The sequence below is a fragment of the Prionailurus viverrinus genome, chromosome B2 (genome assembly GCF_022837055.1).
Source record: "Prionailurus viverrinus isolate Anna chromosome B2, UM_Priviv_1.0, whole genome shotgun sequence".
Taxonomy (NCBI): domain Eukaryota; kingdom Metazoa; phylum Chordata; class Mammalia; order Carnivora; family Felidae; genus Prionailurus; species Prionailurus viverrinus.
In genome coordinates this window covers 148,988,634-149,015,931 of record NC_062565.1, presented here as the reverse complement: position 1 = coordinate 149,015,931, position 27,298 = coordinate 148,988,634, and the positions used below count along the sequence as shown (strand labels likewise).

At 46.2% G+C, this 27,298-nt stretch overlaps 1 protein-coding gene across 3 annotated transcripts in view; it reads left to right on the top strand.

Annotated features, from left to right (window-relative positions):
- PDE10A (phosphodiesterase 10A) overlaps positions 1 to 27,298 on the top strand; it is a 348,967-nt gene that overhangs the window by 217,239 nt on the left and 104,430 nt on the right. For all 3 annotated transcript variants that reach the window (XM_047859675.1, XM_047859674.1, XM_047859676.1), the window contains exon 3: positions 15,546 to 15,574. In XM_047859675.1, coding sequence (XP_047715631.1) covers positions 15,546 to 15,574 — 29 coding nt within the window. The remainder of the gene's footprint in view (positions 1 to 15,545; positions 15,575 to 27,298) is intronic.

Here is a 27,298-nt window from a genome sequence, read left to right as displayed (position 1 = left end):
TTGAACTTACTAGACTATAGAAACATTATTTACCCCATTAACTTTTTCTTTTACTTTGTTATGTATTCTTGTTTTTAGAAATAATTTATGTACATGGACCTTTTTGCTCTAAACATTTGGGTCGCTGACTGTCTTATAGCATTATTGTGACAGATCTAAACGGAAATAGAATTTATTTTTACAAGGATCATAGAAGTGAAAGTAGTGTAAGCAATTTTTGAAAATGTTTACCCAGCACGTTAGAAATGATTTTTTAAAAAGTCAGAAATGGGGCGCCTGGGTGGCTCAATCGGTTGGGCGACCGACTTCGGCTCAGGTCACGATCTCACAGTTCATGGGTTTTTGTCCCGCGTCGGGCTCTGTGCTGACATCTCGGAGCCTGGAGCCTGCTTCGGATTCTGTGTCTCCCTCTCTCTCTGCCCCTCCCTTGCTCACACGCTATCTCTCTCTCTCTCTCTCTCTCTCTTAATAATAAATAAACTTTAAAAAAATTTTAATAAAGTCAGAAATGCTGAAAGAAAGGGTATGTCTGGGGAGGACAGCACATGCAGCAACTGGGAATATACAATGGGAGGGACAATCGCATTGGCACGATTTCTGCTTTCTTACCTTAAACCTGTTCCAGGGTACTCCTGGCCTCCTCAGTAGGTGTTCCTGGATTTCCCGCCGCTCTTGCCATCAAGACGATGGTCTTGTTCGGAAGACCTACTAGTAACCGTGCATCTTTCTCACTGCCCCTTTGTCCTGCAAACCAATGCGGGCCATCAAGTGATGTTCCTGCCTCCATTCAGTAGTTGTTTTTGAAGCATTCACCAGTACATGGGAGACAAAGTCATGCCCCAGGGAGGGTCATGCCTCACTTTAAGAAACGTAGATCACGCTAAAGTAACGTAAGATAGACTAAAACCGTCTAAATTGCCATTGCAAGTAAATTTGCAGCTATGAAACATTTTTCTTTCGTTGAAAGCATAGTTGGGTCCACGGATCTATATTTCCTCCTTATTTGCCTAAGGATTTAATGATTGAAGCTGATGAGGTTTTAGAGAAACGGTGGTGTGGCTGACCATTTTCATTCACCCATGAAGGGTAGCAGTGCGGTGAAAAAGAGTAATCATCTAACAGGAAATAAAATCCTTTCACTTCCTAATAAAATCCTGGGAGGTGATCCTTTACATGTATTAGGCTTGTTTGTGTACAAATATCAGGATTTAGTATTTTATTCTTTCACAGTATTTATTAAAATAAAACCCACCTATCAAAGCTCCTCATCATTTTTTCCTTCCTGCTATAACATTAGTGAACATTATGTTTTCTAAGGTGGTGCTAAGAAGATTATCATAGTATTAGGTGCCATTTTGTCCTAAACCTCCAGGTTATTTTTATATTAAGATCTCGGCTCCCATTTCTACAGCCGCGAACCTTCTGAAATGGTTACGTGCTTTTATATTTTTAAATGTTCATTTGAGTTGTCTGCTGATTTTAAATCATTACTTTATCAGCATTTTATGAAAATATTTCCTAGTAGATTCGAAGCCTCTGTAATGCCACATGTGGATAAATTCTTCGACCTGTATCAGAGGGTTGTTTAAATGTTCTGTTCCTCTAATAGTGGCTTCAGGTGTTGTATGTTACTGATTTCATTTACCCTGTACTTTTGGTGCTGTGGCAGGTGTGAAATTATTAAATGAGTGTGATTCGGTTCATTGCTAGAAAGTAATATATCTTTTGATATTTCAGGCTGAGAACATAGTAGGCATTGGATAAATATTCATAATTATCAATAAACTTATATACCCTATTTATACCCCTGGATAAATATGATCAAGTGGTTATATACAGCCGTTCATTTAACAGCCGTTCATTCATGTAGAATCCTCTACCTTGCATCAGACACAGTTCTAGGTGCTGAACTTAAAGAACTGCACAAGAGACGTCTTTGCCCTCCTTGAATTTTCACTGTAGGTGGGGATGGAGGGAAGACCAAGCGATTAAATAATAAATGGGCGCATGGTATATTAGTAAGTAACAGAGAAAACAAAAGCCAGTGTAGGACAGAGAAGTGTGGGGCAGGGGCCGCACTTTCTGCCGCGTGTGCACCGGGCTGGGCCTTCCTTCCTTACTAAGGAGTTACCTGCTCAGCAGATGACATCTCCGTACAGCAGGGGATTCCAATGAATGTTATTTAGAACTAAAACTGAAAACATTTAAGTGTTTACACGGTAGTAAATGAGAGAGATGAAATGCTAAAATTTCAACCCCAGGGAAATATTTGGGGAGTTGAAATTTACGCACCCTGAATGTACGTAAGTCTTGTGTTCTTGGATTTAACGCATGGTTATCTGGGCCAAGTGCCTCACACCTGAACCCCCTGTGCTTATTAATATTTGAATGGAGTTCATCTTATAAGTCATTCACAGACCTAGGATTAGCAGTGTTCTCTTTTCTCTTTAATTGTGGCATAAAAAAAATGGAAATGGAATCACGTGAGCAGTAGTGGCTTTCACGCTGTTCTTAATTCCATCCTTCCACAGAAGTGCTTCAGGGCTTCTGGCCAACCGACTGAGCCACCCAGGTGCCCCTGCCCGAGTTTTTTTTCAAAAAAGTTAATTCAGTACATATTCCAGTCACAAAAACATATGCAAGAGTTGGTTTATTGTGTGTTTGTATGTTTCTTGTTATGAGAAATTTGTGTTTGTACTGGCTGCGTGTTTAGAGATTCAACTTTGAAAGAAAATTTTGTAAAACGTTATCTGTCAAGTTTCTGAGTCATTTCAATCAAGAGACTTTGAATTTGTAAGGAAGTCTATGAGACAACCACACACTTTCCAAAACAGTGTTTTCTCTCTCGTATCTTGTTATCTGTGTGAACCATTATGGGTCTCTGAGGGGAAAAAAAAAAATCCAGAAATGAATGTAATTCTGAGCCTGATGTAAGACTGCAGGTGTCTTCCATAATGTGTGTTTCAAACGTTTATGTTCATCCACAGCTTCTTCTCATTTGTTGACTTCATAATGAGATAGGTAATAATTTGTAACTTTGAGAGTGAATTTTTCCTGATAAAATACTTCTGTCAAGGTTTGGTTATAGGTGACAGGAGCCAATCTAAGCTAGTTTAAACAGAGAGAAAGATATTGAGCGACTTAAAAATTATCGGAAGGACTGAAGGGACCAACTGTGGGAAGAGTGACCAAAGAAGACTTCCAGGTCCTAGAGTTTCCTCCTCCCCCGGGGACTGAAAACTACTTGCTTCGCTCCGGGAAGCCCGGGGAGGCAGGAATCCGGTGGCTATAGGTCCATGTGTCTTTGCTTTGATCCTCCCAGAAAAGGGGGGGAGCTTACCCCTGTCTGTCTTCCCGTCAACTCAGTTCTGAACTCAGTCTCACATTAGTGGTAACTCTGGTCAGGCGCGAGGAAATTTGGCAGCGTGGTTTTTAACCTCCGGGGCAGGAAGGAGATCTTACAGGAGGCTGGGATTGATACTAAGCCAATTACAGGATCTGCTACTGTGTTTCTTTCCACCTATTTAATCTGTCGGTTTATTCCATATGAGATTTTATTTTAAAAGAGAACCTTGCCCTGTTAGAAAAAGTTTGGAAACGACCGGAAGCTCCAAAATTTAGATCGCAATAGCACCAAACGCTGCAGATCCTCTGGTGACAAGCGAATGGCGGTGCCAGGTTGGAAACCCCCGATCCACCTGTGGTCCTGGCTCCACCTGTGCCCCAGAACCACAGCCGGTTTGTTTAGAGACCTCAAGTGCGTCGGCCCAGGCTCTTAGTAGAGGTGAAGAGTATATTATCATTTATCTCAGATAAAAAATGCTATACTTACTTTTAAATTCTACATACTCAATACTGCAGCTTTTTTGGTTAATTTTCGATAGTGTTAATAGAAAGAGGTCATAATATTGGTCTTCAACGCATTTTGATTATTTTATTTTATTATTTTTTTAAATGTTTTTATTTATTTCTGAGACAGAGACAGAGCATGAGCGGGGGAGGGGCAGAGAGCGAGGGAGACACAGAATCCGCAGCAGGCTCCGGGCTCTGAGCTGTCGACACAGAGCCCGATGCGGGGCTCGAACTCACGGACCGCGAGATCATGACCTGAGCCAAAGTTGGACGCTCAACCAACTGAGCCACCCAGGCACCCCTACATTTATTTATTTTTGATAGACAGAGCCAGAGCAGGAGCGGGGCAGGGTCAGACAGAGGGAGACACAGAATCCGAAGCAGGCTGCAGGCTGCAGGCTACAGGCTCCGAGCTGTCCGCACAGAGCCCGTCGCGGGGCTCAAACTCAGGGACCACAGGATCATGACCTGAGCCGAAGTCGGATGCTCAACCGACCGAGCCACCCAGGAGCCCCAAGAAGTCATATTCTTAAAATGCGTCCGACTTCGGCTCAGGTCATGATCTCGCGGTCCGTGAGTTCGAGCCCCGAGTCGGGCTCTGTGCCGACAGCTCGGAGCCCGGAGCCTGCTTCGGATTCTGTGTCTCCCTCGCTCTCTGCCCCTCCCCCGCTCATGCTCTGTCTCTCTCTGTCTCAGAAATAAATAAAAACATTTAAAAAAAGGTTACAAAAAACATATGACTTCTTATATCTGTTTAGTGGCTATTTTCTCAAATGGTTGAAAATACCATTCTAAAAAATACTTCTTCTTGGGCTGTACTTGTTCTACCAACCGCTGCTTGGTACGATTCTGGAATTATTCCATTTCCAGCTCTTTCACCGATGCCCACAAAAGCACAGTCACAATGTTTTTTAATTCAACAGACCCTTCCGCAAATAAAGGTTTAATTCGCTTTTATAATTGATCATAATTAAGGGATGTTACAGAATAATGACTTCCATGCGGATTCTTTAGTCTTCCTTGTGTAAGTGCAGCATTAAGATTGACCTGGACCTACATGTGCAGAAGCATCTGTAATTTTGTTTATCTGATCTCCTCTTGCTCCTGGATTCCATTTCCTACTAGTAGTAGAAAACATATAATCTTAGCAATTGAAGGTCTCAGTTAGTTCTACTTTAAAACCTTTTTTTTTTTTTTTTTGCACTAGCTTGGTGTTTCTTGGATACTTGGTGTTTTGCATACTTAGTCTTAGATAAATACCCAGGACTAGGATTTCAGAAGCTGCCAACCTGTTTTCCAAGGTGTGCATGTAAGAGTCCAGTCTTGGGCAGCTTCTGACAAACTCCTTTCTTGCATCAGAGAACTGGGCACGTAGGGGAATTTAGAGAACATTGTGGTAGCGATAGTGAGTAGGCTTTGACCTTCCCACACTGTCCTCCGGATTCCGGTGAACCCACTGGTCAGACATCTAAGGGCTGCCGTGTCTCAGAGCCTGTTAATTCACAAAGGGTGGGGACAGAGGCTCTCACCTGTCTCCTAGGCCTCCGTACGGGCTCTGGCTCGTGCTACCAGCCCTGCGTCTTGCCTGAAACCCTCACTGAATCTGATAGCCTATTGCCAGAGCGACTTCACGCTTCCCTGTGAAATTCCTTTGGTTTTGCTTGTCTTCTGCCCTGTGTGTTCTTCCGTGTGGACGTCAGAGCCCTACGGAATGACTGGAGGCAGCTTCGAGGGAAAGGAATGAAACTGGTCAGGTGGTGAGGTTCTTAGCAAATACGGAGGGACGACTCCCAGGTTGGTGATCGTGGGACTGACAGAAGGGATGGCGGGACACAACCCTCCCTTCTCCCCGGGGCCCCGGCTGGCCCCGAAGTGGGGGGAGGTCAAGAGGACATTCTGGTCAGGATGGCGTCTTGAGGGAAACACAAGCCAACTGTGGAGCAAAGAACGGCTTCACCCTGAGCTAAAGCCACGACACCGCTTTCTGCTTAATCGGCTTATTAGGTGTATTTTATGAACGGTAAATCTGACCGATTGTAAGTGTATAGTTCATTGAGTTTTCACGTGACCACCACCACGCCAACATTTCTGACGTCGTAGAATGTCTCCGTGTCCCCCTGTGCAGCCAGTCTCCCCTCTGTCCCCCGTCTCTAGTCCCCCGCAGCCCCCGAGCTGCCTCTCGTGCTGCTTCCACGGTTTCCGGTAGATGCATCATCCCGTGTGTCGTGTTCGTGTGTGCTTTCCCTCACTTAGCGTATCGCGTCTCTGGGTCACCGGTGTGCTGCTTTGTTCATTTCTGTTGCTCAGGGATGTTTTGTTACTTGGGTAGAGCACACTTTGAGCAGCTCACAAGCGTCCAGTTGCTTCCCATTTTTCCCGTTTCCTTTATGTTCTAATGGGTGTGGATGGTGTCTTATGGTAGCTGCAGTTTGCATTTCTTTCCCAAATATCTGAAGACATTGGCCATTTTTTAAATGAATTTGTTTGCCGTTTCTAGGTCTTTTTTTGTGAAGCATCTGTTCAGATGTTTTGCTGATTTTGATTTGTATTTATTTTGATTTATATTATTTTATAAATATGTTTATATATGTTTATTTTATTTATTTGTATTTATTATTTGTTTACTTATTTTGAGAGAGAGAGAGAATGAATGCATGGGGCAGGGACAGAGAGAGGAAGAGAGAGAACCCCAAGTAGGCTCCGTGCTGTCCGCACAGAGTCTGACACAGGACCCGATCTCGCGAACCGTGACGTCGTGGGCTGAGCCGAAATCGAGAGTTAGACACCTAATTGACTGAGCCACCCAGGTGTCCCAATATTTTGCCCATTTTTAAGTTGGGGATATTCATTATCTTAATATTGAGTTGTAAGATCGCTTTATATATTTTGGGTATAAGTTTTTTGTTAGATACGTAATCCTCTGTATCTCTCCTTTTGTGGGCTTTTTGTTTCCTCGACAGTCTTTTTGAAGAGCCAATATATTTAATTTTGATAAAGTCTGTCTTGTCATTTTTTCCTTTATAGTTTTTTATTCTAATCCAAGAAATATGCTTAACTCAAGATTTTCTCTTATGTAGTTTTCACTCTTGTATATAGGTCAGTGATTCATTTCAAGTAAACTTGTATATGTGATGTAAGGTAAGGGTCAAATTTTTGTTTTTGTTATTTGCCACATGAATATCTATTTCTTCCAGAAGCATTTGTTAAAAAGATGATTTTTCTCCAGTGAATCACTTTGGTAGCTCTGTTGAAAAATCACATGTCTGGATACGTCTATTTCTGGATTTTGTTGGGGCTCACTGAACTGCATGTCCGTCATTATGTTAGTGCCATTGCACTATTTTCTTTTTGTTTCAGCTTTGCTGAGGTATAAGTGAGAAATAAAATCATACATAAATTATGGAACGTTAATATCACCCATCATCAGGGACATACGAATAGAAACTACAATGAGATGTGACCTCACACCTGTCAGCACGGCTGTTACCAAGTAGACAAGAGATAAATGCTGCTGAGGATGTGGAAAAAAGTACCACCCAGCTTTGGTTGATAATCGCTGCAGAGACTCTTGGGATGTCGTGGGGCTTCTCCAACTTCTTTAGTTTTCTGAATTGACTTGGCTTTTCTTGGCCATTGGCATTATCCTGACAGTGTGTGTCTCTATTTGGTCCTTGATTTTTTTTTTTCATCTTGTGTTTCACGACCTTACTAACTTCACTGATTCATCCTAGTGGGTTTTTGGGAAGATTCCTTAGGACTTTCTAGCTGAGGGCTCGCGTCCTCTGTGAATAAAGAGTGTTATTTTTTGCTTTCCAATCCCTTGGAAATCCCTTTCCAATCCCTTTCCAATTCCATATATGATATTTACATGTAATATACATTGTATGCAACTTACAAGTTTATATGTGTATGCCTACCTGTCCAGATACACACACACACACACACACACACACACACACACACACACACACACTTTTGTGTCTTGTTTTGGCGGCTAGAACCTCTAGGATAATGTTGCACAGAGACGGTGAGAAGGAAGGATTTAAATCTTTCACCATCAGGTATTTAAATCTTTCACCTGTAGGTTTCTCACAGGTGCCCTTTGTAAGGGTAACAAGATCCCACTAAATTCCTCGTTGCTGTGAGTGTTTATTCCGAATGAGCGTGGAAGTTCTTTTCAAATGTTTTATCTCTGGGATGACCGTGTTGAACTGCCTGGTGTGACCAGTGTCTAAAAGCTTTTGTTTCATGTATTTTGTCTGGTTTTCTACTTGTTTATGACTGGAAGTTTCTGTGGCAGTTAATCCTGCGTGAACAGAAGTGGCCTATTATTTTCCTACTGTAGGCAATGTTACCCATAACAAGCCTCAGACAAAGGGAAAGTAAGCACTCAATGATTCATTGCTATAAACTGCTGCCTTTGAAACGAAAAAGTCTGTTAATACAGAATTACCTAAAAGTCGTAATTTCTTAACGGATACCAGAAACGTTGAAGACGTAGGATTGTGGTAACAAGAAAGAGCCAGTGTGCTAAAAATGGCGGACAGTTAAATTCTTTTCAGTTCTAGTTTTTTTCAGTTCTAGTATTTTTTGTTAGTATCTCGGGGGCACTGAGCAGTCGCCTGGTTTCTCTTATTCCTTTGGGTGGTAAAGAAAACATAGCGTCCGATATAAATGAACATTTTCCTAGAGAAAAGCAGTTCCCTGATGTAAGTGAACTTCACACCGGCCGCCCTCACCTGCATATGGCCTGCTGCCCTCTTCCCACCGAGACCACCTTGTCCCCCGGCCTGGCCGGACCAGCTCCCTGAGCGGGTCTCCTGGGCTGCCCCGCCCAGCCGGTCTCAGGCAGAAAGAGAACCCCCTCACGATCCTCACCTTTCTCCAGATGCTGAGGATTTTTTTTTGATAAAAAAAGTTTTAATACAGTGAGACTCTTTTTTTTTTCAACGTTTATTTATTTTTGCGACAGAGAGAGACAGAGCATGAACGGGGGAGGGGCAGAGAGAGAGGGAGACACAGAGTCGGAAACAGGCTCCAGGCTCCGAGCCATCAGCCCAGAGCCTGACGCGGGGCTCGAACTCCCAGACCGCAAGATCGTGACCTGGCTGAAGTCGGACGCTTAACCGACTGCGCCACCCAGGCGCCCCGCAATGAGACTCTTTTAAAAGTCTTGCTGTTTTCACCGCACTTAGAAACTCAAAAAGAAAGGCAGAATTCTCAACTCCCTCCGTCTCCCGCACACTCGATGTTCTGCAGAGTGAGTGCAGTGAGCGTGCGACAACTCTGTGGACACATAATCCGGTCATTACTCTATGTTTCCTTGGAGCGGCTTTAGTGAATTCCAAAGAGGGGAGACTTCAGTTAGTAGTAATCAGGCTACAGCAGACCCACGAGTGACTTAGACACATTTGTAAAGTGCAGTCAGAGGTTTGCTGACAACTAGAAACTCGGGCAGCACACTTCCAGCTTGTTCTTAGTTTTCCTCATGGCGATTGCAATTTGAAAAAAGATCGAGTCCGTAAAATTGAAGCCTTTTTCGGAATTCTTAGTGCTTATCATCTATTTAGTGCCAGGATCTTCTACTGTTTTCGGTTTTCAGTTGAGATCTCTGCTGACATGGTAGCGTGTGATGAGCCAGACTGCATGGAGTCACATATAGTCTGGAGAATCTTGGGAATCTGGAGGTGACCAGTACGTCCTGGGACGGTTCTCCCATCCTCAGAAAACTCCCAGACCGTATAGATGCTATAGACTTTGCCATTGTGATAAGTAAGACGGGTAAGCTTTGGATTTCTCATGTCTCCTCATCCCTGATATTGAAGCAACGTGATAAAGATATTTCCTAAAATGCACAGACATTGTAAGAGTTTTAGGAAAGCTCAATAATTTTTTATTTATAATTTTTAAAAATTTTTTTCGCAGGTTCTTTTTTTCTTTTTTCTTTTCTTTTCTTTTCTTTTCTTTTCTTTTCTTTTCTTTTCTTTTCTCTTCCCTCCCCTCCCCCTCCCCTTCCCTTTCTCTTCTCTTCTCTTTTCTTTTCTTTTCTTTTCTTTTCTCTTCTTTTCCCTTCCCCTTCCCCTTCTCTTCTCTTCTCTTTTTTCTTTTTTTCTGTAGCACTCTGCTTTGTCAGCAGGAGAGGAGTGCATAAAAACAGTGAAGGATGTGGCGGGCCTGTTGCTTTTGAGAGGGCCTCATGGGCGAAATCCAAATTGAGCTAATTCTTGAAAGAAAGGGTAATCAACTTTGGCGGCAAGAAACTGCAGGGAAACTCATGTCTCAGGGGCTTTGCTCGGGCCGATCCCTCTGCCTAGAATGCTTTTCCCTCAGGTAGCTGCTTTTACAACTCCCCGCCCGCCCTGGGCCCACACTGACCACCTTAGTGCTGCACTTGGTGCTGCTCCCGCCCTTTCCCCATCACTCTCCTCTCCGATGCTTCCTAATCTGCTTTGCTTTGTGCCCACTTTGAGGCAGGACCACTTGGAACTCACCATATAATTTAGTTTTTTATCATGTTTATGGACTCCCCTCCGGCCTTTAGAATTAAGCTTCATGAGGACAGGGATTGCTGTCTTTTTCCTTTGTTCTGAGGTGTGTTGCAGACCCCTACAAGAGTACCAGGCACGTGATGGGGATACTCAATAATTGTGGTTTGAAGGTATGAAGATTTTGAGTTAAGAGTTAGCAAATCCTGCTTGGGGCTCTGGAAAGACCAGTCTTACTGGGGCGGGAAGGGAGTCCTGTGTGTTGTGTATTCCAGTGGGAGAAAGAGAGCGGAACCAAATTGTGAGGACTTCAATCCTAAGCAAAGGAATTTGTTTATTTTTTGATAGGAATGGAAGAGCTTTCTGAAGCCTGTATTTTAAGTAGCAGTGTATTAATTGAGTAGTATAAACGTAATATCCTAGGAACGTCACGTTACATTTCCTTCATGCTTTTTTGAAGTGCTTTTAGTTTTAGCTTATAAAACTAGCTAAAGAAATAGGGAAATTAACTCGCATGCGTGGGAGCCCCTAGGCTGAGCAGGCTTCATGGTCGGATGGTTTCCATTTGCCTCCCCCATGACTTGGAGCCGGCTCCCGCCACCCACTGGGGTGGGTCATTGTGCAGGTGGATGTCTCGAAGCCGTGAGATGTAAGGCCTTCCCTTCAGACCGTGCCAACTGAGACGTTTATTCAGCGTCTGGCAGCATTAGGTGCTTGATAACTGCGTGGGGATGGAATCATTCAGAGTGCTTTGTTGTAAGAAGACAGCTGACTTTAGACAGCGCCACAGCTATTGCGGAATGCCAGAAGCGGCCGGAGGAGGCTGAAGGGAGCCGTGCCAGCTCCTGAGTCACGAGGGGCTTCGGGGTGCCGACCTGCCTCCCCCTACCCCCACTGTGATCGAACATCGAGAAAACATAACCCCTAATAGCCTACTGTTGACCAGAAGAAGCCTTACTAATCCTGTAAACAGTATATTAACACGTATTTTGTAAGTTAATGGATGTACGGTGGTCTTACTACAGGGTAAACTAGAGAACAGAAAATATTATACGATCATAAGAGAGAATACATTTACAGAACTACACTGTATTTATTAAAAAAAACACCCATGTTATCAGTGGACCTGTTCGGTTCGAACCCATGTTCAGTGATCAACTGTATATTGAAAAGCTGGCTGGCCGTATTAATTTTCACAGGAACTAAGTATTTTCCACAATAGGAAGACAGATATGCTCCATCTAGGAATCTTAGAATGCCTGCAAAGCCCAGAAGGCAAAGTGATAGAGGCACAGGGAAGCCCTTCCAGAGAACACCAATTTCTGTCACTTCTGGTCATTGTGTCTCTTCTTCGGATGCATAATACCAGTTTGTGACATCTTGGACTTCTGTCTTCTCCAGTAGAGTGAGCGCTGAAAGTAGAGAACTTACCCAAGGAAGATTTAGTAAAAGTGTATGTTATACGTCAAGGAAATGATCGATCAATTTAAAAAGTAGGAATTGGTCAAAATACCTTCTCTGGACGTAGAGTAATAAAGCCACAGGCTAACCACAGAATAAAGGAGGACATGATAAGCAGCCACAGAACTTAAATCAGCTGTCACATAGAAGTTCCTTTACGTTCTAATTATGTGTGTGTTCATTCCTGAAATCCCACTTCACATCAAGAAAATAGCAAAAGTGATCACAAAAATGAAAGTACGAATGTATGCAGAGTTTTAAAGATTTATAAAATAGTCAAAGTTAACTACTTCCCATGAAGGTAATCCCCATGAATCAAATACTTCAAATTGTCCCTAAAGCAAAAAACTAGTTGGTTTTTATAAAGACATCCTGGTGGAGCGTCTAATGCATGCTCAAGTTTGAGAAGCACCAAGCAAAACTAAAGGAGAAAGCAAAGGGAACATTTATTTATAGAAATGAAATTCGGTTTTTTATTCCATGAGCTGTTCTTCCTAAGACATTGAAAAGTTACTAAAATAATGTTGAGATTGAAGATCCTTTCTTTTTTTTCTCCTGTTGTTAAAAAATAAGTGTCTCTTTAAACAGTTATAAACAAGCCCGCTCTCAAATTAGGTTTTGTTTTCTTGTTTATTTATCCTGCCAGAGTGTGAGCGCCTTGAGAACAGGGATCATGCCCGCCATATAACGATTACATGGTACATATCTGTTAAATAAACAAATGTGAATCGAACCCCTACAGCTGCGTAAAAATCTATATCTGCTCTTGTGAACATTCTTGTTACTAATTCGATGCTCGTGAATTATTCAGAATGTTGCATCCATGGCAGTTCCTTACTTTTCCATGATCCCCAACACCTTTCATTTAAAATTTTTTTTTTCAACGTTTATTTATTTTTGGGACAGAGAGAGACAGAGCATGAACGGGGGAGGGGCAGAGAGAGAGGGAGACACAGAGTCGGAAACAGGCTCCAGGCTCTGAGCCATCAGCCCAGAGCCCGACACGGGGCTCGAACTCACAGACCGCGAGATCGCGACCTGGCTGAAGTCGGACGCTTAACCGACTGCGCCACCCAGGCGCCCCTCATTTTAAAACAAGCTTTCCTGCTGAACTCTGTGCTCCGTGGTGGCGACAGTTCAGTCCTCAGTGCATGTTGGAAGGGCACCGAGACATGGCAGTCGTGGGCTCTCAGGAGACAGTCTGAGCCCTGGGCTCTTCCCCTGCGATCGTGAGATGTTTTGCATGAGGAAGATGGGGTGATTTTCTGCTCCGTTTCTTTGAAAACGTCTTTGTGGGGAAAGTTGTTTTTCAGAAGCGAATTATGTCGGCAGGATGTTCTTTCAGGTCAGACTTGTAAGGTGGCCAAAGGAGTCGGCCAGCTTGCCCGAAGCAGTGTCCCAGGTGACTGTGGGTGTGGGCTTCCAACAGTGGTCCATGCCCCAAGCCCCTGGTCTCTGTCCTTGAGGCACCACTCTTCCATAGGGGAGACATTCTAAGAGCTCTCTTCCACGTGTGTGCATTTTCTTTGGGCAAGAGAGTTCGGCTACGTGAATATTCCGCATTTAGGAAAGAGGAAGCAGCTTCCTTCTTCCAGCAGATTTCACTGTGCCCATTAATTTCTTCCGCTAAAATACCACGTTCCCTAAGTATAATAGATATGACATCCATTTAACAAAACTTGACTCCTGAGTTGGGGGGAGAGATACGGGTACATTTGTGAATCCGTGCGTATGGTGGGAACCTAGAAATCAGCTATGGGTAAAATTTTTTCTTTCAAATACTTTATATTGCCCCTAAAGCAAACACTAGTCGGTTTTTATAAATACATCCTGGTGGAGCATCTTACCCACGCTCAAGGTTGAGAAGTGCCAAGTACAACTAAAGGAGAAACCAAAGGGAACATCTGAACCAGCCTTCAGATCTTAGTGACGACTGGAGAGGGGAAGGATCCACATGCCACAGTCGGGAAGGCCATTCGGTCCGGAGAGTAAACCTGTTTGTACAATGGCTGCTTTTCATTATGTGCTTCCTAATCCATTGGGACGTTTGACCACACTTACTGAACGTCTTAGATAAAAATTAAAAACGTAGAAGCCTTTGTCCCTTTCGAATCCGTTAAGAAATTGGTGGTAATGATCAAATGGAATGGTTCCTCCCGTCTCCAGGGGGCTTCAGGAGAGGTAAGGGGTTGGGAGTCGAAGAGTAGGTAGGCTACTGCTGTGATGGCATTTCCGCGTGGAGGGCAACGTAAGTTTTTTTCCTGTAACGTGCCTAGGGATCTTCTCGGGGCAATCAGATGCAGTACTCAAATCGCTAGGGAACAATTAGAAGGAGTATGTCGTCAACAAGTGTGTATTAATGGAATACTTGCAAAACTGAGGGCTGCGTGTTGCCCATCTGCTCCCCCGTGGTGCCACACTTGGTCACTTCCGAACGGCCCCAGGTGAAGTCGTTATGCAGCCAGCTTTGAAATCTGATTGCCTTTCCGTTCTGAAGCATCTGAGGGACAAGACGGACGTGGGTGCGCGTGTGCCCGGGTGCGCGTGGGTGCGCCTGCATGCACGTGGCTGTACGCGTGCGTGGGTGAGTTCCTGTGTGCCTCCGCGTGTGCGCACCTGCTTGCGCATGTGTGGCTGTACGCATGCGTGTGTGCGTATCTGTGCGTGCGTGCGGATGCGTGCGTGTGGAGTACGGTCGCCAGGGCAGATACTGGATTCAGGGGCCAGTCTGGAGGCTGCCGGTTGCCGTGCGTTTTGGCACCGGACTTGGTGTCTGTGGAAATAAGCAGCGAATTGGAGAAAGATGAGGAAAAAGCAGACGACGGGACTCAGCCGTTTACTTCAAGGATGTCGAAAGAGGAAGCGCGAACCCCGTTTGAACTCGGGAGGCGCGGTTTTGCCAGCGTCGGGATAAGTCCGGCCGTGCTTTCGAGTAACGGAGCACACGAGCTCTGGGGCGTGTTCGGTGTGCGCTAATGTTGCTACTTAGACACGATCTGGTTGGTGAGGACACGAGTCGGCAGTAGCACGGAATTCCGGGTGGCCTCCCAGGGAGGGCTCCGGTCCAGTCCCTCTCGGCGAGGGCCACACGCGTGTGCTGTGGGTCGGAACCAGTGACCTCGAGCAGAGTCTTGGCCACTTTGTTGTTTGTACCCTGTTGGCCACGTAGGCATGTTCGGGTCACGTGGCCAGCCCCCCCCCCCCCCCCCTCGGGGAGAGCCCTTCCGAGCGTCTCACCTAGACCAGGCGCCACCCATCCACGAATCTCGCTTTGCGGTAACACTGCCGACGGGCTGGCCCCCAGCGCCCCCGGGACCCACGGTGCAGAGCGGCATCGTGGACCGGGGTCTTCGAGCCTCGACCAGGGTGCCGTGCGGGGACGCGTCTTCTTCCAGCAGGGAAGGAATGCTGTAATTAACCCGGCAGCACAGACGTTAAGGGTCACTTGCGATGTCCGTGCGGTTGTGGCATCTAGAAGGTTGTTTGCAGATGCTACGGTTTCAGAGCCTCTAACAAGGCAGTCTCGAAAATGACCCGTGGTATTTCATTTTCCCTCCAGCTCCGCACGTACCTCTAACTCTATCATGTGTAACCTTTACTTGAGGGATGGTTGAGGCCAAATTCTTAGATTTTATAATAGGAAGCATAGCCAGACGGCCTTCTAGTTTATTGAGCGTGAATGACATAGTCTGCATTTCAGAAGCTACTCAGAGTCTCTAATTGTGTTTTCCCTTCCTTTTCCCCCAGATGAATCGGCTCCTAAGGAAGTCAGCAGGGTAAGTAACGCGAATACAATTCCTGCTCCCACCGTGTGGGAAATGAATACTCTCGGACGTGCGTGTCCGCAGTGCTCTCACATGGTCAAGCACTAGAAACAGAATGACGAGCACTGCCTGTCCTCTCCGGAGCATCGCTCGTGAACGGTTGGAAACTGGAGGCCCCAAACCATGCACGGCCAACAGCTGCGTCTCGTCTGGCCTGCGCATGCTCGTGGGGTTTTCTGAATGAGTTGCCAGCATGAGGCACCGAGAGACTGCGTGGATTTCTGGCTTCTCTTGAGAAACCGTAAGAGAAGCCGACACCGACCGGCACAGCGTTTTCCCAGCCCAGGCGCGGAGGTCCCCTCCCCCCTCTCCCCCCGCAAGGTGCCTGTTACCTGCCCATCCCCTGCCTTTGAGTACATGCACCTTCTCTCTGGGACAACAGGAGGCGGTCACTTGTGTGTTCAAGACGTGACCTTCCCCCATACTTTTAGGAAACATTAAATGCGCCGTTTTCACGTCCAAGAGAAATGACTTAGGGGGAACTTTAAGAGACCTAGCAAACTTAAAAGTTGACGGGGCACAAGTACCGAAAGCCCTGAGCATGCTGTCCTTGGACTGCAGAGTCATAACGAATTACGTAGAAACACATTTTAATTATACTGTATCCGTAAAGATCTTAAACGTGGATTCAGTAGTGGAAATAACTCAGTTTGAATTGCGTTGGACGCGACTTTAGGTGAGACATCGCTATTATAAAACACAAGCTGAAGTGCTCTTCGTAGGCTCACCTGCACAGGTATCTTCCTTTACTTTTGAAAATCTGAAGAAAGGAAGTTCAGAAATGACCAGGCCATCCCTGCAGGCTGGGCACCATCCCCTCTGTCCACAGCAACCTCTACGGGGTTGGATCGGAGACCGCCACAGGTTAACAGAGCTCGCAAGTGGGAAGTTCCCCCAGTCTGGGTGCTCCAAGGTGTAGCAGGGGCCGGAAGGGTCAGCCTGGAGCTTCTGTATCCCCCGGGAGGAGCGGCAAAGGCTAAAACGTGATGCTTGAGGACAAAGAGGGCGGCTGAGAAGTGAGCGCGGGCCAGGTCGTAAGCTGCTGGATGCCACTGTCTTGTCACATGTCTGAAGCAGCTCTGTGCACTTTGTGAGTGAATCAGGGCAGTCGGGAAGGAAACTCCAGTTGGCTCACCAGTCGTCCTTTTTGGTTTTTGACTTAAACTATAAGGAATGCCTACCCTCAGTTTAGCGTTTACAATTCTGAAGAAATTTTAGATTTTGGTGTTGTTTTGAGGGAGGTGGGGAAAGGAATAGGGTTGTTGTAGCCGATCTGGGTGTTTTCCCGACATTCTGTTGTGCTGACAACGGTTAGAATTGTATTTCTGCCCTCGGCTTATGTCAGGATGTTAACTCTGTTCCCTTGTTCTCCAGAACCCTCTTCCTTTGCCTCCAGTGTCCCCAGATACAGAGATTTCCTACCGCGGTGCTATAACCGATTTCGCGATCGCATCCCACTTCTTTAAATATAAACTAGGTTATATTTGGGTAGAACAGTTGTATAGGCGAAGAGTAGCCTTTTTTTTAACTGAATACATTTCTGTGTATTTTAGTTACACAAAATATCGCTGCAGGACATCTCGGATTCAGATAATGACCGTGTCATGGCATCCTCAGTGCGCCTCTTTGGGCAAAGCATCTTTGAGTAGAGGGATTGTGTCCTCTCTTTTCTGGTGAAACATACTTCTAAAACAGTTTCTCAGAATGCTTCCTTAGAGTCTGGCTGACGCTCTCTAGACAAAGGGTACATTATCAGTACGTTTTTAGAAGGCGGCAGCTGTGACTTGACGTTACAGACCCATGGTGGCAGGGCGCCGAGACCGTGAGGTGGGACAGGGAACTCCTTGGAAACAGTGCATCTGTAATACGGTTTTAAGGGAGAATTCCCTTTGTAAAGAAACTTGTAGACCGAGAGTGGTCGGGGGAGTTTACTTGAGAAGCTGACACTTGAGCAGAGACCGGAGGGAATAAGAAAACCGTCCAGAAGGAGGAGACAAAAGGCAGCGAGGGCTGGGGCCGGAGTAGAAGGGGGGGGTTCAGGCCTGGGAACTCACTGCACAGGCTGTGGGTGGAATTCTGAGAACGATTGGAAACCACTGGGTCACGGTCTAACTTTAAAAACAAATTTGTTAATGTTTATTTATTTTTGAGAGAGAGAGAGAGAGAGAGCGCACACGAGCAGGAGAGGGGCAGCGAGAGAGGGAGACGCAGAATCCAAAGCAGGCTCCAGGCTCTGAGTTGCCAGCACAGAGCCCTACAAGGGGCTCGAACTCACGGTCCACAAGATCGTGACCTAAGCCAAAGTTGGGTGCCTAACCGACTGAGCCACCCAGGTGTCTCTGGGTCACAGTCTAACTTAAACATTAGGCGAGTCCCCGTAGCTGCTGGGCTGAGAGTATACACAGTGGGGAGAGCATGGGGACAGAGGGCCTGAGGGTAGTTTAGGGGGTGCAGGCAGGGGGTGGTGATGGCTGGCGTGCGGGCTTTAACCGTGGGGTGTGAGCATTCGTCAGGTGTAGCAAGAGCTACAGGCTTTGCTCACGGCTTATCTGTGGTAAGAAGACAGGGCTCAGGAACGACTCCTGGCTCATTTGGTGTCAGCACCTGCTAGAAAGAAGTTTTTCTTTACAAGTAACTCGGAGGGGGGGACAGCAGGACGAGTGTCGGGGAGTGAGGCTGGTGAGACTGGACTTCTCAGACAGACATCACAGAGATGGTTAGAAAGAAGGTGCTTCTGTTGAGCCGGGAGGAAAGGTCATGGCTAGAGACGTAGAGGTTCCTGGGGGACGGTGTCTCATGGACAGTGCCAGGGGACAAAATGACATCACTGAGGCAGTTTGTCTTTGGAGAAAAAGGGTCTGAGCACTAAACTCTGGACACTCCAGTTGTTTCGTGGAGGAGACATGGAAAGTTTCGCAAAGGAGATTAAGAAGGAAAAGTCAGTAAAGTGAAGAGAACCAAGAAAACTTCTTTGTCACGGGGCGCCTGGGGGGCTCAGTCGGTTGAGTGTCCGACTTCGGCTCAGGTCATGATCTCGCGGTCTGTGGGTTCGAACCCCGCGTCGGGCTCTGTGCTGACAGCTCGGAGCCTGGAGCCTGCTTCGGATTCTGTGTTTCCCTGTCTCTCTCTCTGCTCCTCCTCTACTCACGCTCTTGCTCTCAAAAATAAATAAACACTAAAGAAAATTGAAAAAAGAAAAAAAGAAAAGTTTTTTGTCACAGATTAAAAATAAATAAATTTAACTCTAAGGCTGTACATTTATTTAAGCTGCATTTTATCTGGTTTTGAACCATCCCAGCATTTTGAGGAAAGTCTTACCTCTGCTACCTAACATTCTCTATTTCTCTGTTTTGAAGCTACAAATTTGAGTCATTTTTCCAAGGTGTTTTCCTACGCCCCCTTTTCAGTTTACTGAATAAAGGGGGCAGTGCCACGCGTGGAGATTTCACCCATAAGAAGGATGGGAGATGCTGTGTCAGACACCTTTGCTAAAGTCAGCATAATCCTGAGCAGTTGGGTGTACTCTTCTGGTCACACACCGTCACTCACTCGCCACATAGAGACCGATCCCCATTCCTCTGGGCCCATCAAGGAGGAAACTAGGCGGAACTTCTTCCATCGCAGTGTTTCCATCAGTGTGGGGAGGAGTCGGTAAACACAAGTGCCGAACACGTGCACTGGGTCCCATGGTAATGCGTGCGGTAGAGACAGAACCAGGGTGCGAGGTGTCGGGCTGCATGTGGGCACGTGCAGCCAGGCGTGGCTCACGAGGGCGGTGACTGAGGACGGACAGAAGAGACATGAGGCTGTGAACCTTGCCGGGGGCTGGAGGGTGCGGGGGGCGGGGCAGGTAGAGCCTTCCAGGCAGTGGCACAGCAGGTGCAGAGGCCTGAGACGGGAGGCTGCCTGCAGCGTGCAGGGCAGGGAGGCCATCAGGAGGAGGAGGCTAGGGCCAAGTGCAGGAAAGCCCAGGTCACAGAGGCTGAGCAGGCCAACATCTGGAGGGATGTGCTGTCAGCCACATCTGTCACTCGTTTGCATCTAATCAGCACGATCAATCTTTTCTTGTGTTATTACTGTTGGTGCTATGTTGACGTGGTTCCAGCTTATAAGTCAAAACAATCACGACCAGGAAAGGGAGAGAAAATACCAGGATAAGAAGTGTATTTGGATGCAGAGTTGCTAGGACATAACCAGATTCTAGCTGGGTCTAGAATTCTTGGATATCATCTCTGTCTCTCAAAATGCTGTACGTAGGTTCTGCTACGTCTTGATTTTTTTTTTCCCTTGTAAATGTTGCTGTTTTCTTTTCTGAATATTTAGCAAACTGTCATTTGCTGTTAGAATTCATTACTTGTCCCAGGTCATATGTAAATGTTTTAGCTTTTGTTAATTGAGCCTGGCACGCGATGAGCTTTCTGAATCCATTTTACAAGTCCTGGTTTCGTTCAGCGTATTTTGTGTGTGTCTTTCTTGGCCCATTGGGGCTGTCCTCTTTATTTTGTTCTCTTCCAGATCACCAGATATCCGGGCTTTCTCTTCTCCCGTTCTCCTAACGTATCTTAGAAGAACCACTCGGATTTTCTCTCTGCATCATCGACATGGACTTTGGCAGCATAATTCTGTACTGGTGCTGATTCTGCTGAAACGTACAATGGCTCTTTTTAATTAAAGTTCCTTCTGTATTTTGGTTCTTTCTCTTCATTTCAGTGTGCCTTTTGACATCATCGATAAATTCTTACTACCTCGTTAATTTTTTGAAAGCAGCTGCTTTCCCAAACTTCATCTTGCACCGATTCTCCCTCTCACGACACCCAAAATCAGCTTTGTCCTGGGCGGCGTCCTGTAACACCGACCGACACCTTGCGTATTTTTGGTGGTTTTCCTTTCTCTCTGATATTGTTATTTATGTTAAGAGGCTATGTTGTCGGCTTCTATTTTTTATGTTTGTTTATCCTCGAATGATGCTAGGTTTGGTGTTCAGAGGTAGAAGTTCCTCGTCTCTGCGTACCGTGTGAGTGTTGTCCGAGTTCTCCTATCAGATACTGTGATGGAATCCCAGCGAGTGACGTTCAACGACACCAGTTCAGTGGGGGGTGACCCAGGAGAACAGTGATCGAACAGAGTTGTGGACATCCCCACAGGAGAAGCTTATCTGTCACTTGTCTGTAGGTTAAGGGAAACAAACCGCTTGTACTGGAAGCAAGATTTCTTTGCAATGTTGTCGTTTTGACCTGGCCTGGGAAACAGTACGGCTACATCCGGTCTGTTGAGTGATTTTGTAACACTGAAGGAACGCTCAATTCCGTTAGTGAATCCTGGTTCCCTTGGATTTCTGCTCAGTGTATTTCTAAACACGGGGCCCTGCGGCGTAAGCAGGGGGAACTCACAGCAGTTGGCGTCCTGGGTCATCAGTTTCCCCAGAGCATTTGCCACTGACTTCATGCAGTGGTGCTGTTCTCAGGACGGGCAATTTTGAGTCAGCCCTTGGTGCCTTTTTTCAGTTTGGTGTCACTAGTTTAATGTCACCTTGAAGTTGGTGGCAGTTGCCCCGTTTCTCTGTTTTTGTCTTTAGTTCTTGACCAAGTGAGAGGGGAGAGATTATAATGGAATCGCAACTTGGAACTCATCGCTTTTCCTGGGATAGTCAGTCTCTTGCTCGTGTTTGTAAAATATCTATTACTGTATTTATTAAGAATTTCTGCGTGACGTGCCTCATACCCACAGTCATACGTTCTGCAGCTTAATTTTGCATCGTGTGATAATCTGCTTCAGTCTAGGAAGCGGTATGATCAGGAGGGGAGGAAAGGTTTCCAGTCCGGGCAAAAAGGTAAACGGTTTTTCCTCTCAGAGGAGTTTAAGAAGAGAAAGGGTTTGCTGATGACGGACAGTGAGTTCCAGGGCTCAGCGGAAGGGTTCTTGTCAGCAGGGAGGGAGGAGGGGAGGTGGGTCGGGTGGGTAGGTGTGTGCATCAGGGTGATGGTGGGTCTGAGCTTTCTAAGATGTGATGGAATCTCTAGAAAACGGTAGCCTGCAAACATTTGCAGACTTCTCTCTCCCTCTCCCTCCCTCCCTCCCTCTCTCTTCTCCACCCCTTGCTTTGGTTTGGTTTGGTTTTTCTGTTTGTTCATTTCACTGTCAGATTTATTTCAACCTTCTCTTTATAGAATCTAGTTTTATTGGATTGAAGTCCTACTGCTTTGTGATAGTCAAAAGTCGAGGTGGTAAAGAGGTACGTCTGAATACCGACAGATGCTAACAGCGGTGTGGGGACCTCACCCAGCCTAACAGGACGTTGGGTAACTCAAGACAGATTATTTTACTTCTAAATGCGTTCACTCCTAACTCAGCTGTAAGAGCAGTGCTCAGTTTCTCGCGGAAGGCAAAGAGTTTATATAAAATTGAGCATTTGTCTTGAGGCATGTGTTGGTAACTTCACACAAGGAGTTTTCTCCCTGCTGTTCGGTTCTTTTGTTTTCATTTGTACTATCTGTGTGCTTCCTTCTTTACAACTTAAAATTGTTTTTGCTCGACATTTTGCATCAAGAGTGTTGGACCCTGAGGGGTTGGAGGGTAGTATTTCCTTAATCGACCGCTCTTGAGATGCCGCATAAAATCCAGGACGGATGATTGAGACGCATCTTCTCTCAAAAAGTAAGCGTGAAGAAGACTCGGATAACCGCCTACATCGTGTGACTGGAAGTAAAAGCTTGACCAGCAGCCGACTTGGTGTCGTCATACCTGTGCTCCTTGACTAACCAGTCACTGAGTGAGAATTCGGGATTTCCAGAGTTACTGTCCGAATCCGTTTCAGGGCGAGCATGCCATTACACCGTGTGACGTGAATGCATGCCCTGGAAATTAAAAGCATGTGAGCCTTGTGAAATCGTTAAAGGACTGACCAGATCATTATGATACAGGTGTGGAATTTTCCTGCGAGTGGAATTTTCTGAGGGCACATTGCAGCGGTGTTAGGAGAAGCGCTGTGGATACTCGGCTGTGAATGTCCCCATTTCCTCTTGGCTGTGTCGTCTGTTTCCATTAAGTATGAGCTGCTTTTGCTAAGTGCGGGTGCTCTTTGCCTTCCTTTGGTAAGCTCGATGCGACTTCTTTTGTGTGGCAGGTGTTCAGGATTTTTCCTCCCCTCTGAATCATGAACGCTAACCTCATCTCCATCATTCTCAAATTATAGCTGACTCTATGGTTATGAGAAGACTCAGGCTATTTGATATAAGCCTCTTTTGTTTGCTGGTTTGTGTGTCACAGCGTCTCTTATTTCTGCATTTGAGGTCGAGTATCATGCACTAACTTTCTTTGCAAAGGCTCTTCTAACAGCTGTGCTTGGGATCCTGTGCCCATCCATCCACCTTACCCAGTGCTGCTTCAGTCTACTGAAAATCACTTACACTTGCATTTTTGAAAAAACCAGAGCTACGCCTCTGAAATAAAATTGAGATCACCTTAATGCCGTCAGCGATGGCTGTTAACGAAGATTTCCTTCTGGTCTTTTCTTCACGGGCACATATTTATGCAGTAGTAGTTACAGGGCACATACAGTTGTGATTTTTGGTGTTTTAGTTTGCATTATGCTGTAAGTAGATCCTTATGTTATGCAGTCTCATATTATATTTAGTGACTGAAACGATCCCCTTGTATTTCTCTGTGGTATTAGTTTAGTTTCTCACAGTTGGATCCTTGGATCTTTAGATTGTTTCTAATTTTTCATAGACTTACTATCTTTATGTGTATGGCAATTTTATTTTATTTACTTATTCATTTTTGAGAGAGAGCACATGTGAGAGAGAGGGAGAGAGAGAGTCCCACGAGGGGAAGAGAGAGAGAGAGGGAAAGAAAGTGTGGAGCCCAAAGCGGGGCTTGAGGTTACTCGAAGCAGGGCTTGAGCCTGATGGGGGACTCGAACTCATGAACTGTGAGATCCTGACCTGAGCTGAAGTTGGATGCTTAACTGACTGAGCCACCCAGACGCCCTGGAAATTTTATTCTTGTGAAATACTTCCGAAGGAAAAATGCCGGGATCTGAGGTTAGTAGGTTAACGGACATATTTTATGGCATTTAATACTCATTTAATACACATTTATCAACTTTTCCAGTTTGTGCTTTCATTTTAGCCAAATTAACAGTTATACATCTTCTTGTGTATAAATGGCAGTGACATTGTTTTAATATTTTTACTTAGAGCAAATAAGCATCTTTCCATAGTTAAATGGCTGGTCTTCTTTTCGTGTGAACTGCGTCCCTGTGCCTTTTGTTGTGATACATTGAAAAGAGCTTGTCTGATCCTAGTGTAAATGTAAATTACACTTAGGTTTGAATTCCTAGATTTGAATCACTACTTTGGCCACTGTTTATCTGGGTGATCTTTAAAAAAAATAATATTTCTTGGGGCGCCTGGGTGGCTCAGTCGGTTAAGCGGCCGACTTCGGCTCAGGTCATGATCTTGCGGTCAGTGAGTTCAAGCCCCGCGTTGGGCTCTGTGCTGACAGCTGGAAGCCTGGAGCCTGTTTCAGATTCTGTGTCTCCCTCTCTCTGACCCTCCCCTGTTCATGCTCTGTCTCTCTCTGTCTCAAAAATAAAAAAACGTTAAAAAAAAATTTTTTTTAAATAATATTTCAAAGCCTCAAATGTAAACTGGGGATAAAGTCAACCAAATTTAAGGGAGGCAGTCAAAATAGGATGAACATTTGTATTCCTATGTTCATTTATTAGAACACCAAAAATAAACTTTTAAAAAGCAGAAGAGGGGGAAATTAATAAGAGAAGAAATCATTGGTCCTTGATTTAAAATATAGATGTGATTAATAATGCAAAACATATTTTCTTAATCAGCAAAATAGACAATATTTGGCTATGTATTCAAGAAATATAATCCTTCAGGAATCAGAAAGGGAGTATAACTGTAAACAAGGAGACCATTCATAATTTAAGAGCGAATACTATATACGCATACATTGGAAAATTTGGATGTCATGGTCAATTTGAGGAAATTGTTAAGTCATCAAAACTGAAGAAGCATTTAGGAACCTAAATACACTATGAGCTGATGAAAAATCTGGAAAGTTAGTAAAAACCACCTAAAATGGCCTGATGTCCGAAAGTTTTACTGGATAGTTCTACCAAACATTAAATGGAAGAAAACTCCTACATGATAATAAGGTATGTATTTCAAGCATTATGGTAAGAACTCGTTCAAGGAGGAAAGTTTATTCCTGACACAAAAGTTAGAGCATGATACAAAACAGAAAAAGCTATCGACCGCTTTTACTAGTGCACACCTAAGGGTAGAAATGCAAAGTTTATTCAGCAGCACTTTAGAAGAATAATTTTTCATTGCCAAGGGTGATGGTGAGGTTGGCACAGTGATCCTGCAAGAGAGGAGGAGGGTTTGGAGCAGGATGGCGAGGAGGGGGTTGGGGAGCGGCGCCTGGGGTGGTCGGTGCAGTTCTAGATGCATCTGGAAGGTAGAGCTGGCTGCCCCGAACAGGAGGGGAAACGCTGGCCCGGAGGGTCTGTCTGACCCTGGGAGGGTGGGTTGCCATACATGGGGCGGGGGGGGGGGGGGGGGGGGGGGGGGGGGGGTAGTGGTGTGTGTGCAGGAAGTCGAGGGGTGGGGGAGGTCATCCAGTGCCCAGGGTTGGCGTGCCGCTTGAGAGAGCGGAGAGGGTTCTGGACCGGGCAGGTGAGGAGGTGGCCGGGCGTAACACGAGTGAGTGGGACCCGCCGGCCCGGGGACGGGGCGTGACGGTGTGGGGCCGGAGGGGATGGCCGAGGGCGCCAGCGTGGCTCGAGTAGAGAAGGGGACGCGCGGAGCAGCCCGGCGACAGGACCTTCACACGGGTGGCGAGGTAGCGGAGCGGCGTCCGCGTGGGCGTGCGGCAGGGGTGCCGGTGTTCACGGTGCGCACCGAGCAGCAGGCTGACGTCACGCACGCCTGCTCCCGGGGGTCGCGTGTGACCCTTGGGGTCTGGACACGTGGAGGTCCCTGGTGACGTCACAGCATCTCATTGGAGCGGCGGGAGCCCGCGCGCGAGAGACGACAGAAGTCTTAGGCGGCGGGTGCGTGGGGCTTCGCCTCCGAAGGAGGGGGTATTGCGGGCGCCAGCTGCGCGGGAGGGGAGGGGACCCCGGCTTTGCTGCCTGCGAGATGGCGCGCGTGTCACTTTCTCAGTCCCGCCCGTGTGGCTGCAGTCCGGTGCTTGGACGTGTCTACACCCGAGTCTAGCGAACACTGCCAGCACGCAGTGTCTCATCCCGTGAGGGGGTCCTTATTAGGGTCCACACCCTGGGCGCACCGCATGCTACACAGATCAGCATCGCTCACTGTGGCTGGCTCACATCCCGAGGCCTGGTTTCTGTCGTGCAAGTGTTTTACTTCTGTCGTAGGTGCTGTCGTTGCCTTTTTTTAAGTGTTTATTTGTTCGTTTATATCGAGAGGGAGAGAGAATCCCACGCGGGCTCTGAGCTGGCAGCACAGCGCCCCCTTGGGGCTCGGTCTCAGGAGCCGTGAGATCGTGATCCCAGCGTCACCATCTAACCCCCCAGCCCCCCAAGCTGATGTTCGCTTATCTGTTTTCCCCAGCGAGGATTTAAATTTCATGGGAGTTGGGGCGTTATCTGAATACATGGTTGAAAAAGATCTGATCACCTGCCATGTTCAGAAATGTATCTGTTGAGTTAAGCACTTAGACAGGTTTGCTTAACTTTATCATTCATCTGCTCTGATAACTTAATCCTTTCATACTAGCCTTCTTACACCTTCCAGAAATGCTTGCCCTCAGTGTCCCTCAGTGATTTAAAACTGTTGTATCTCATGGACTCCCTTTTCCTAAATTATTATTAAGAAAGGCCCTTTCCTCTCACGGACCTTTTTTCGCCCTAAATTAAATTAGTTAATATTATAGACAACCCTTTGAAAACTTACAATAATGTTCTTTAGGATTGTTAAGTTTCCATTATTTCTCTTCCCTTACATTGAGCCGACATGGTTTTCGGAATCCCAGCCTGCTTGTTTCTACCACTTTTAACGGGAACTCACGGCGTGAGGTCTTTCCTGCTCAGTCCCGACCTTGTACTCTGCTCTTTGCTCTCCTGTGGCCTCCAGGGTCTCTGTAAGATGCTGTCTGTGCAGTTGCTTCTCCTGCGCCATGGGGGACCCGCCTTGCTGTGGAACACCCCCGAAACACCTCTGCGTGGCTTTTCCTCTGTGCTCATGACAGAGCAGGACGAGTAAAGGCAGCTGCTTTCGCTTTTGCTTTTTCCGCATAGTATTAGGATAAGCTCAGGATGAGTGTACTAATCCCTTGGTTGATATTTAGGATTCGAAAACTTTTTTTAAGTGTATGTATTTCGACAGGGATGGCACAAGTAGGGGAGGGGCAGAGAGAGAGGGAGAGACAGAGAATCCCAAGCAGGCTTCTCGCTGTCAGTAGAGAGCCTGACGCGGGGCTCGAGCCCACAAAGCCATGAGATCGTGACCCGAGCTGAAATCAAGAGTCAGACGCTTAACCAACTGAGCCACCCAGGCGCCCCTGCTTGGATTTTAAAACTTTTTTTGTAAAAGTGTCAGTGGCACCCTCTTTGCTACCCCCCCCCCCCCCATTCACTTTGCCTTTCAGGCTCACAGCCATCTGTATCTTCCCATGTGAGAGCTCATTCTT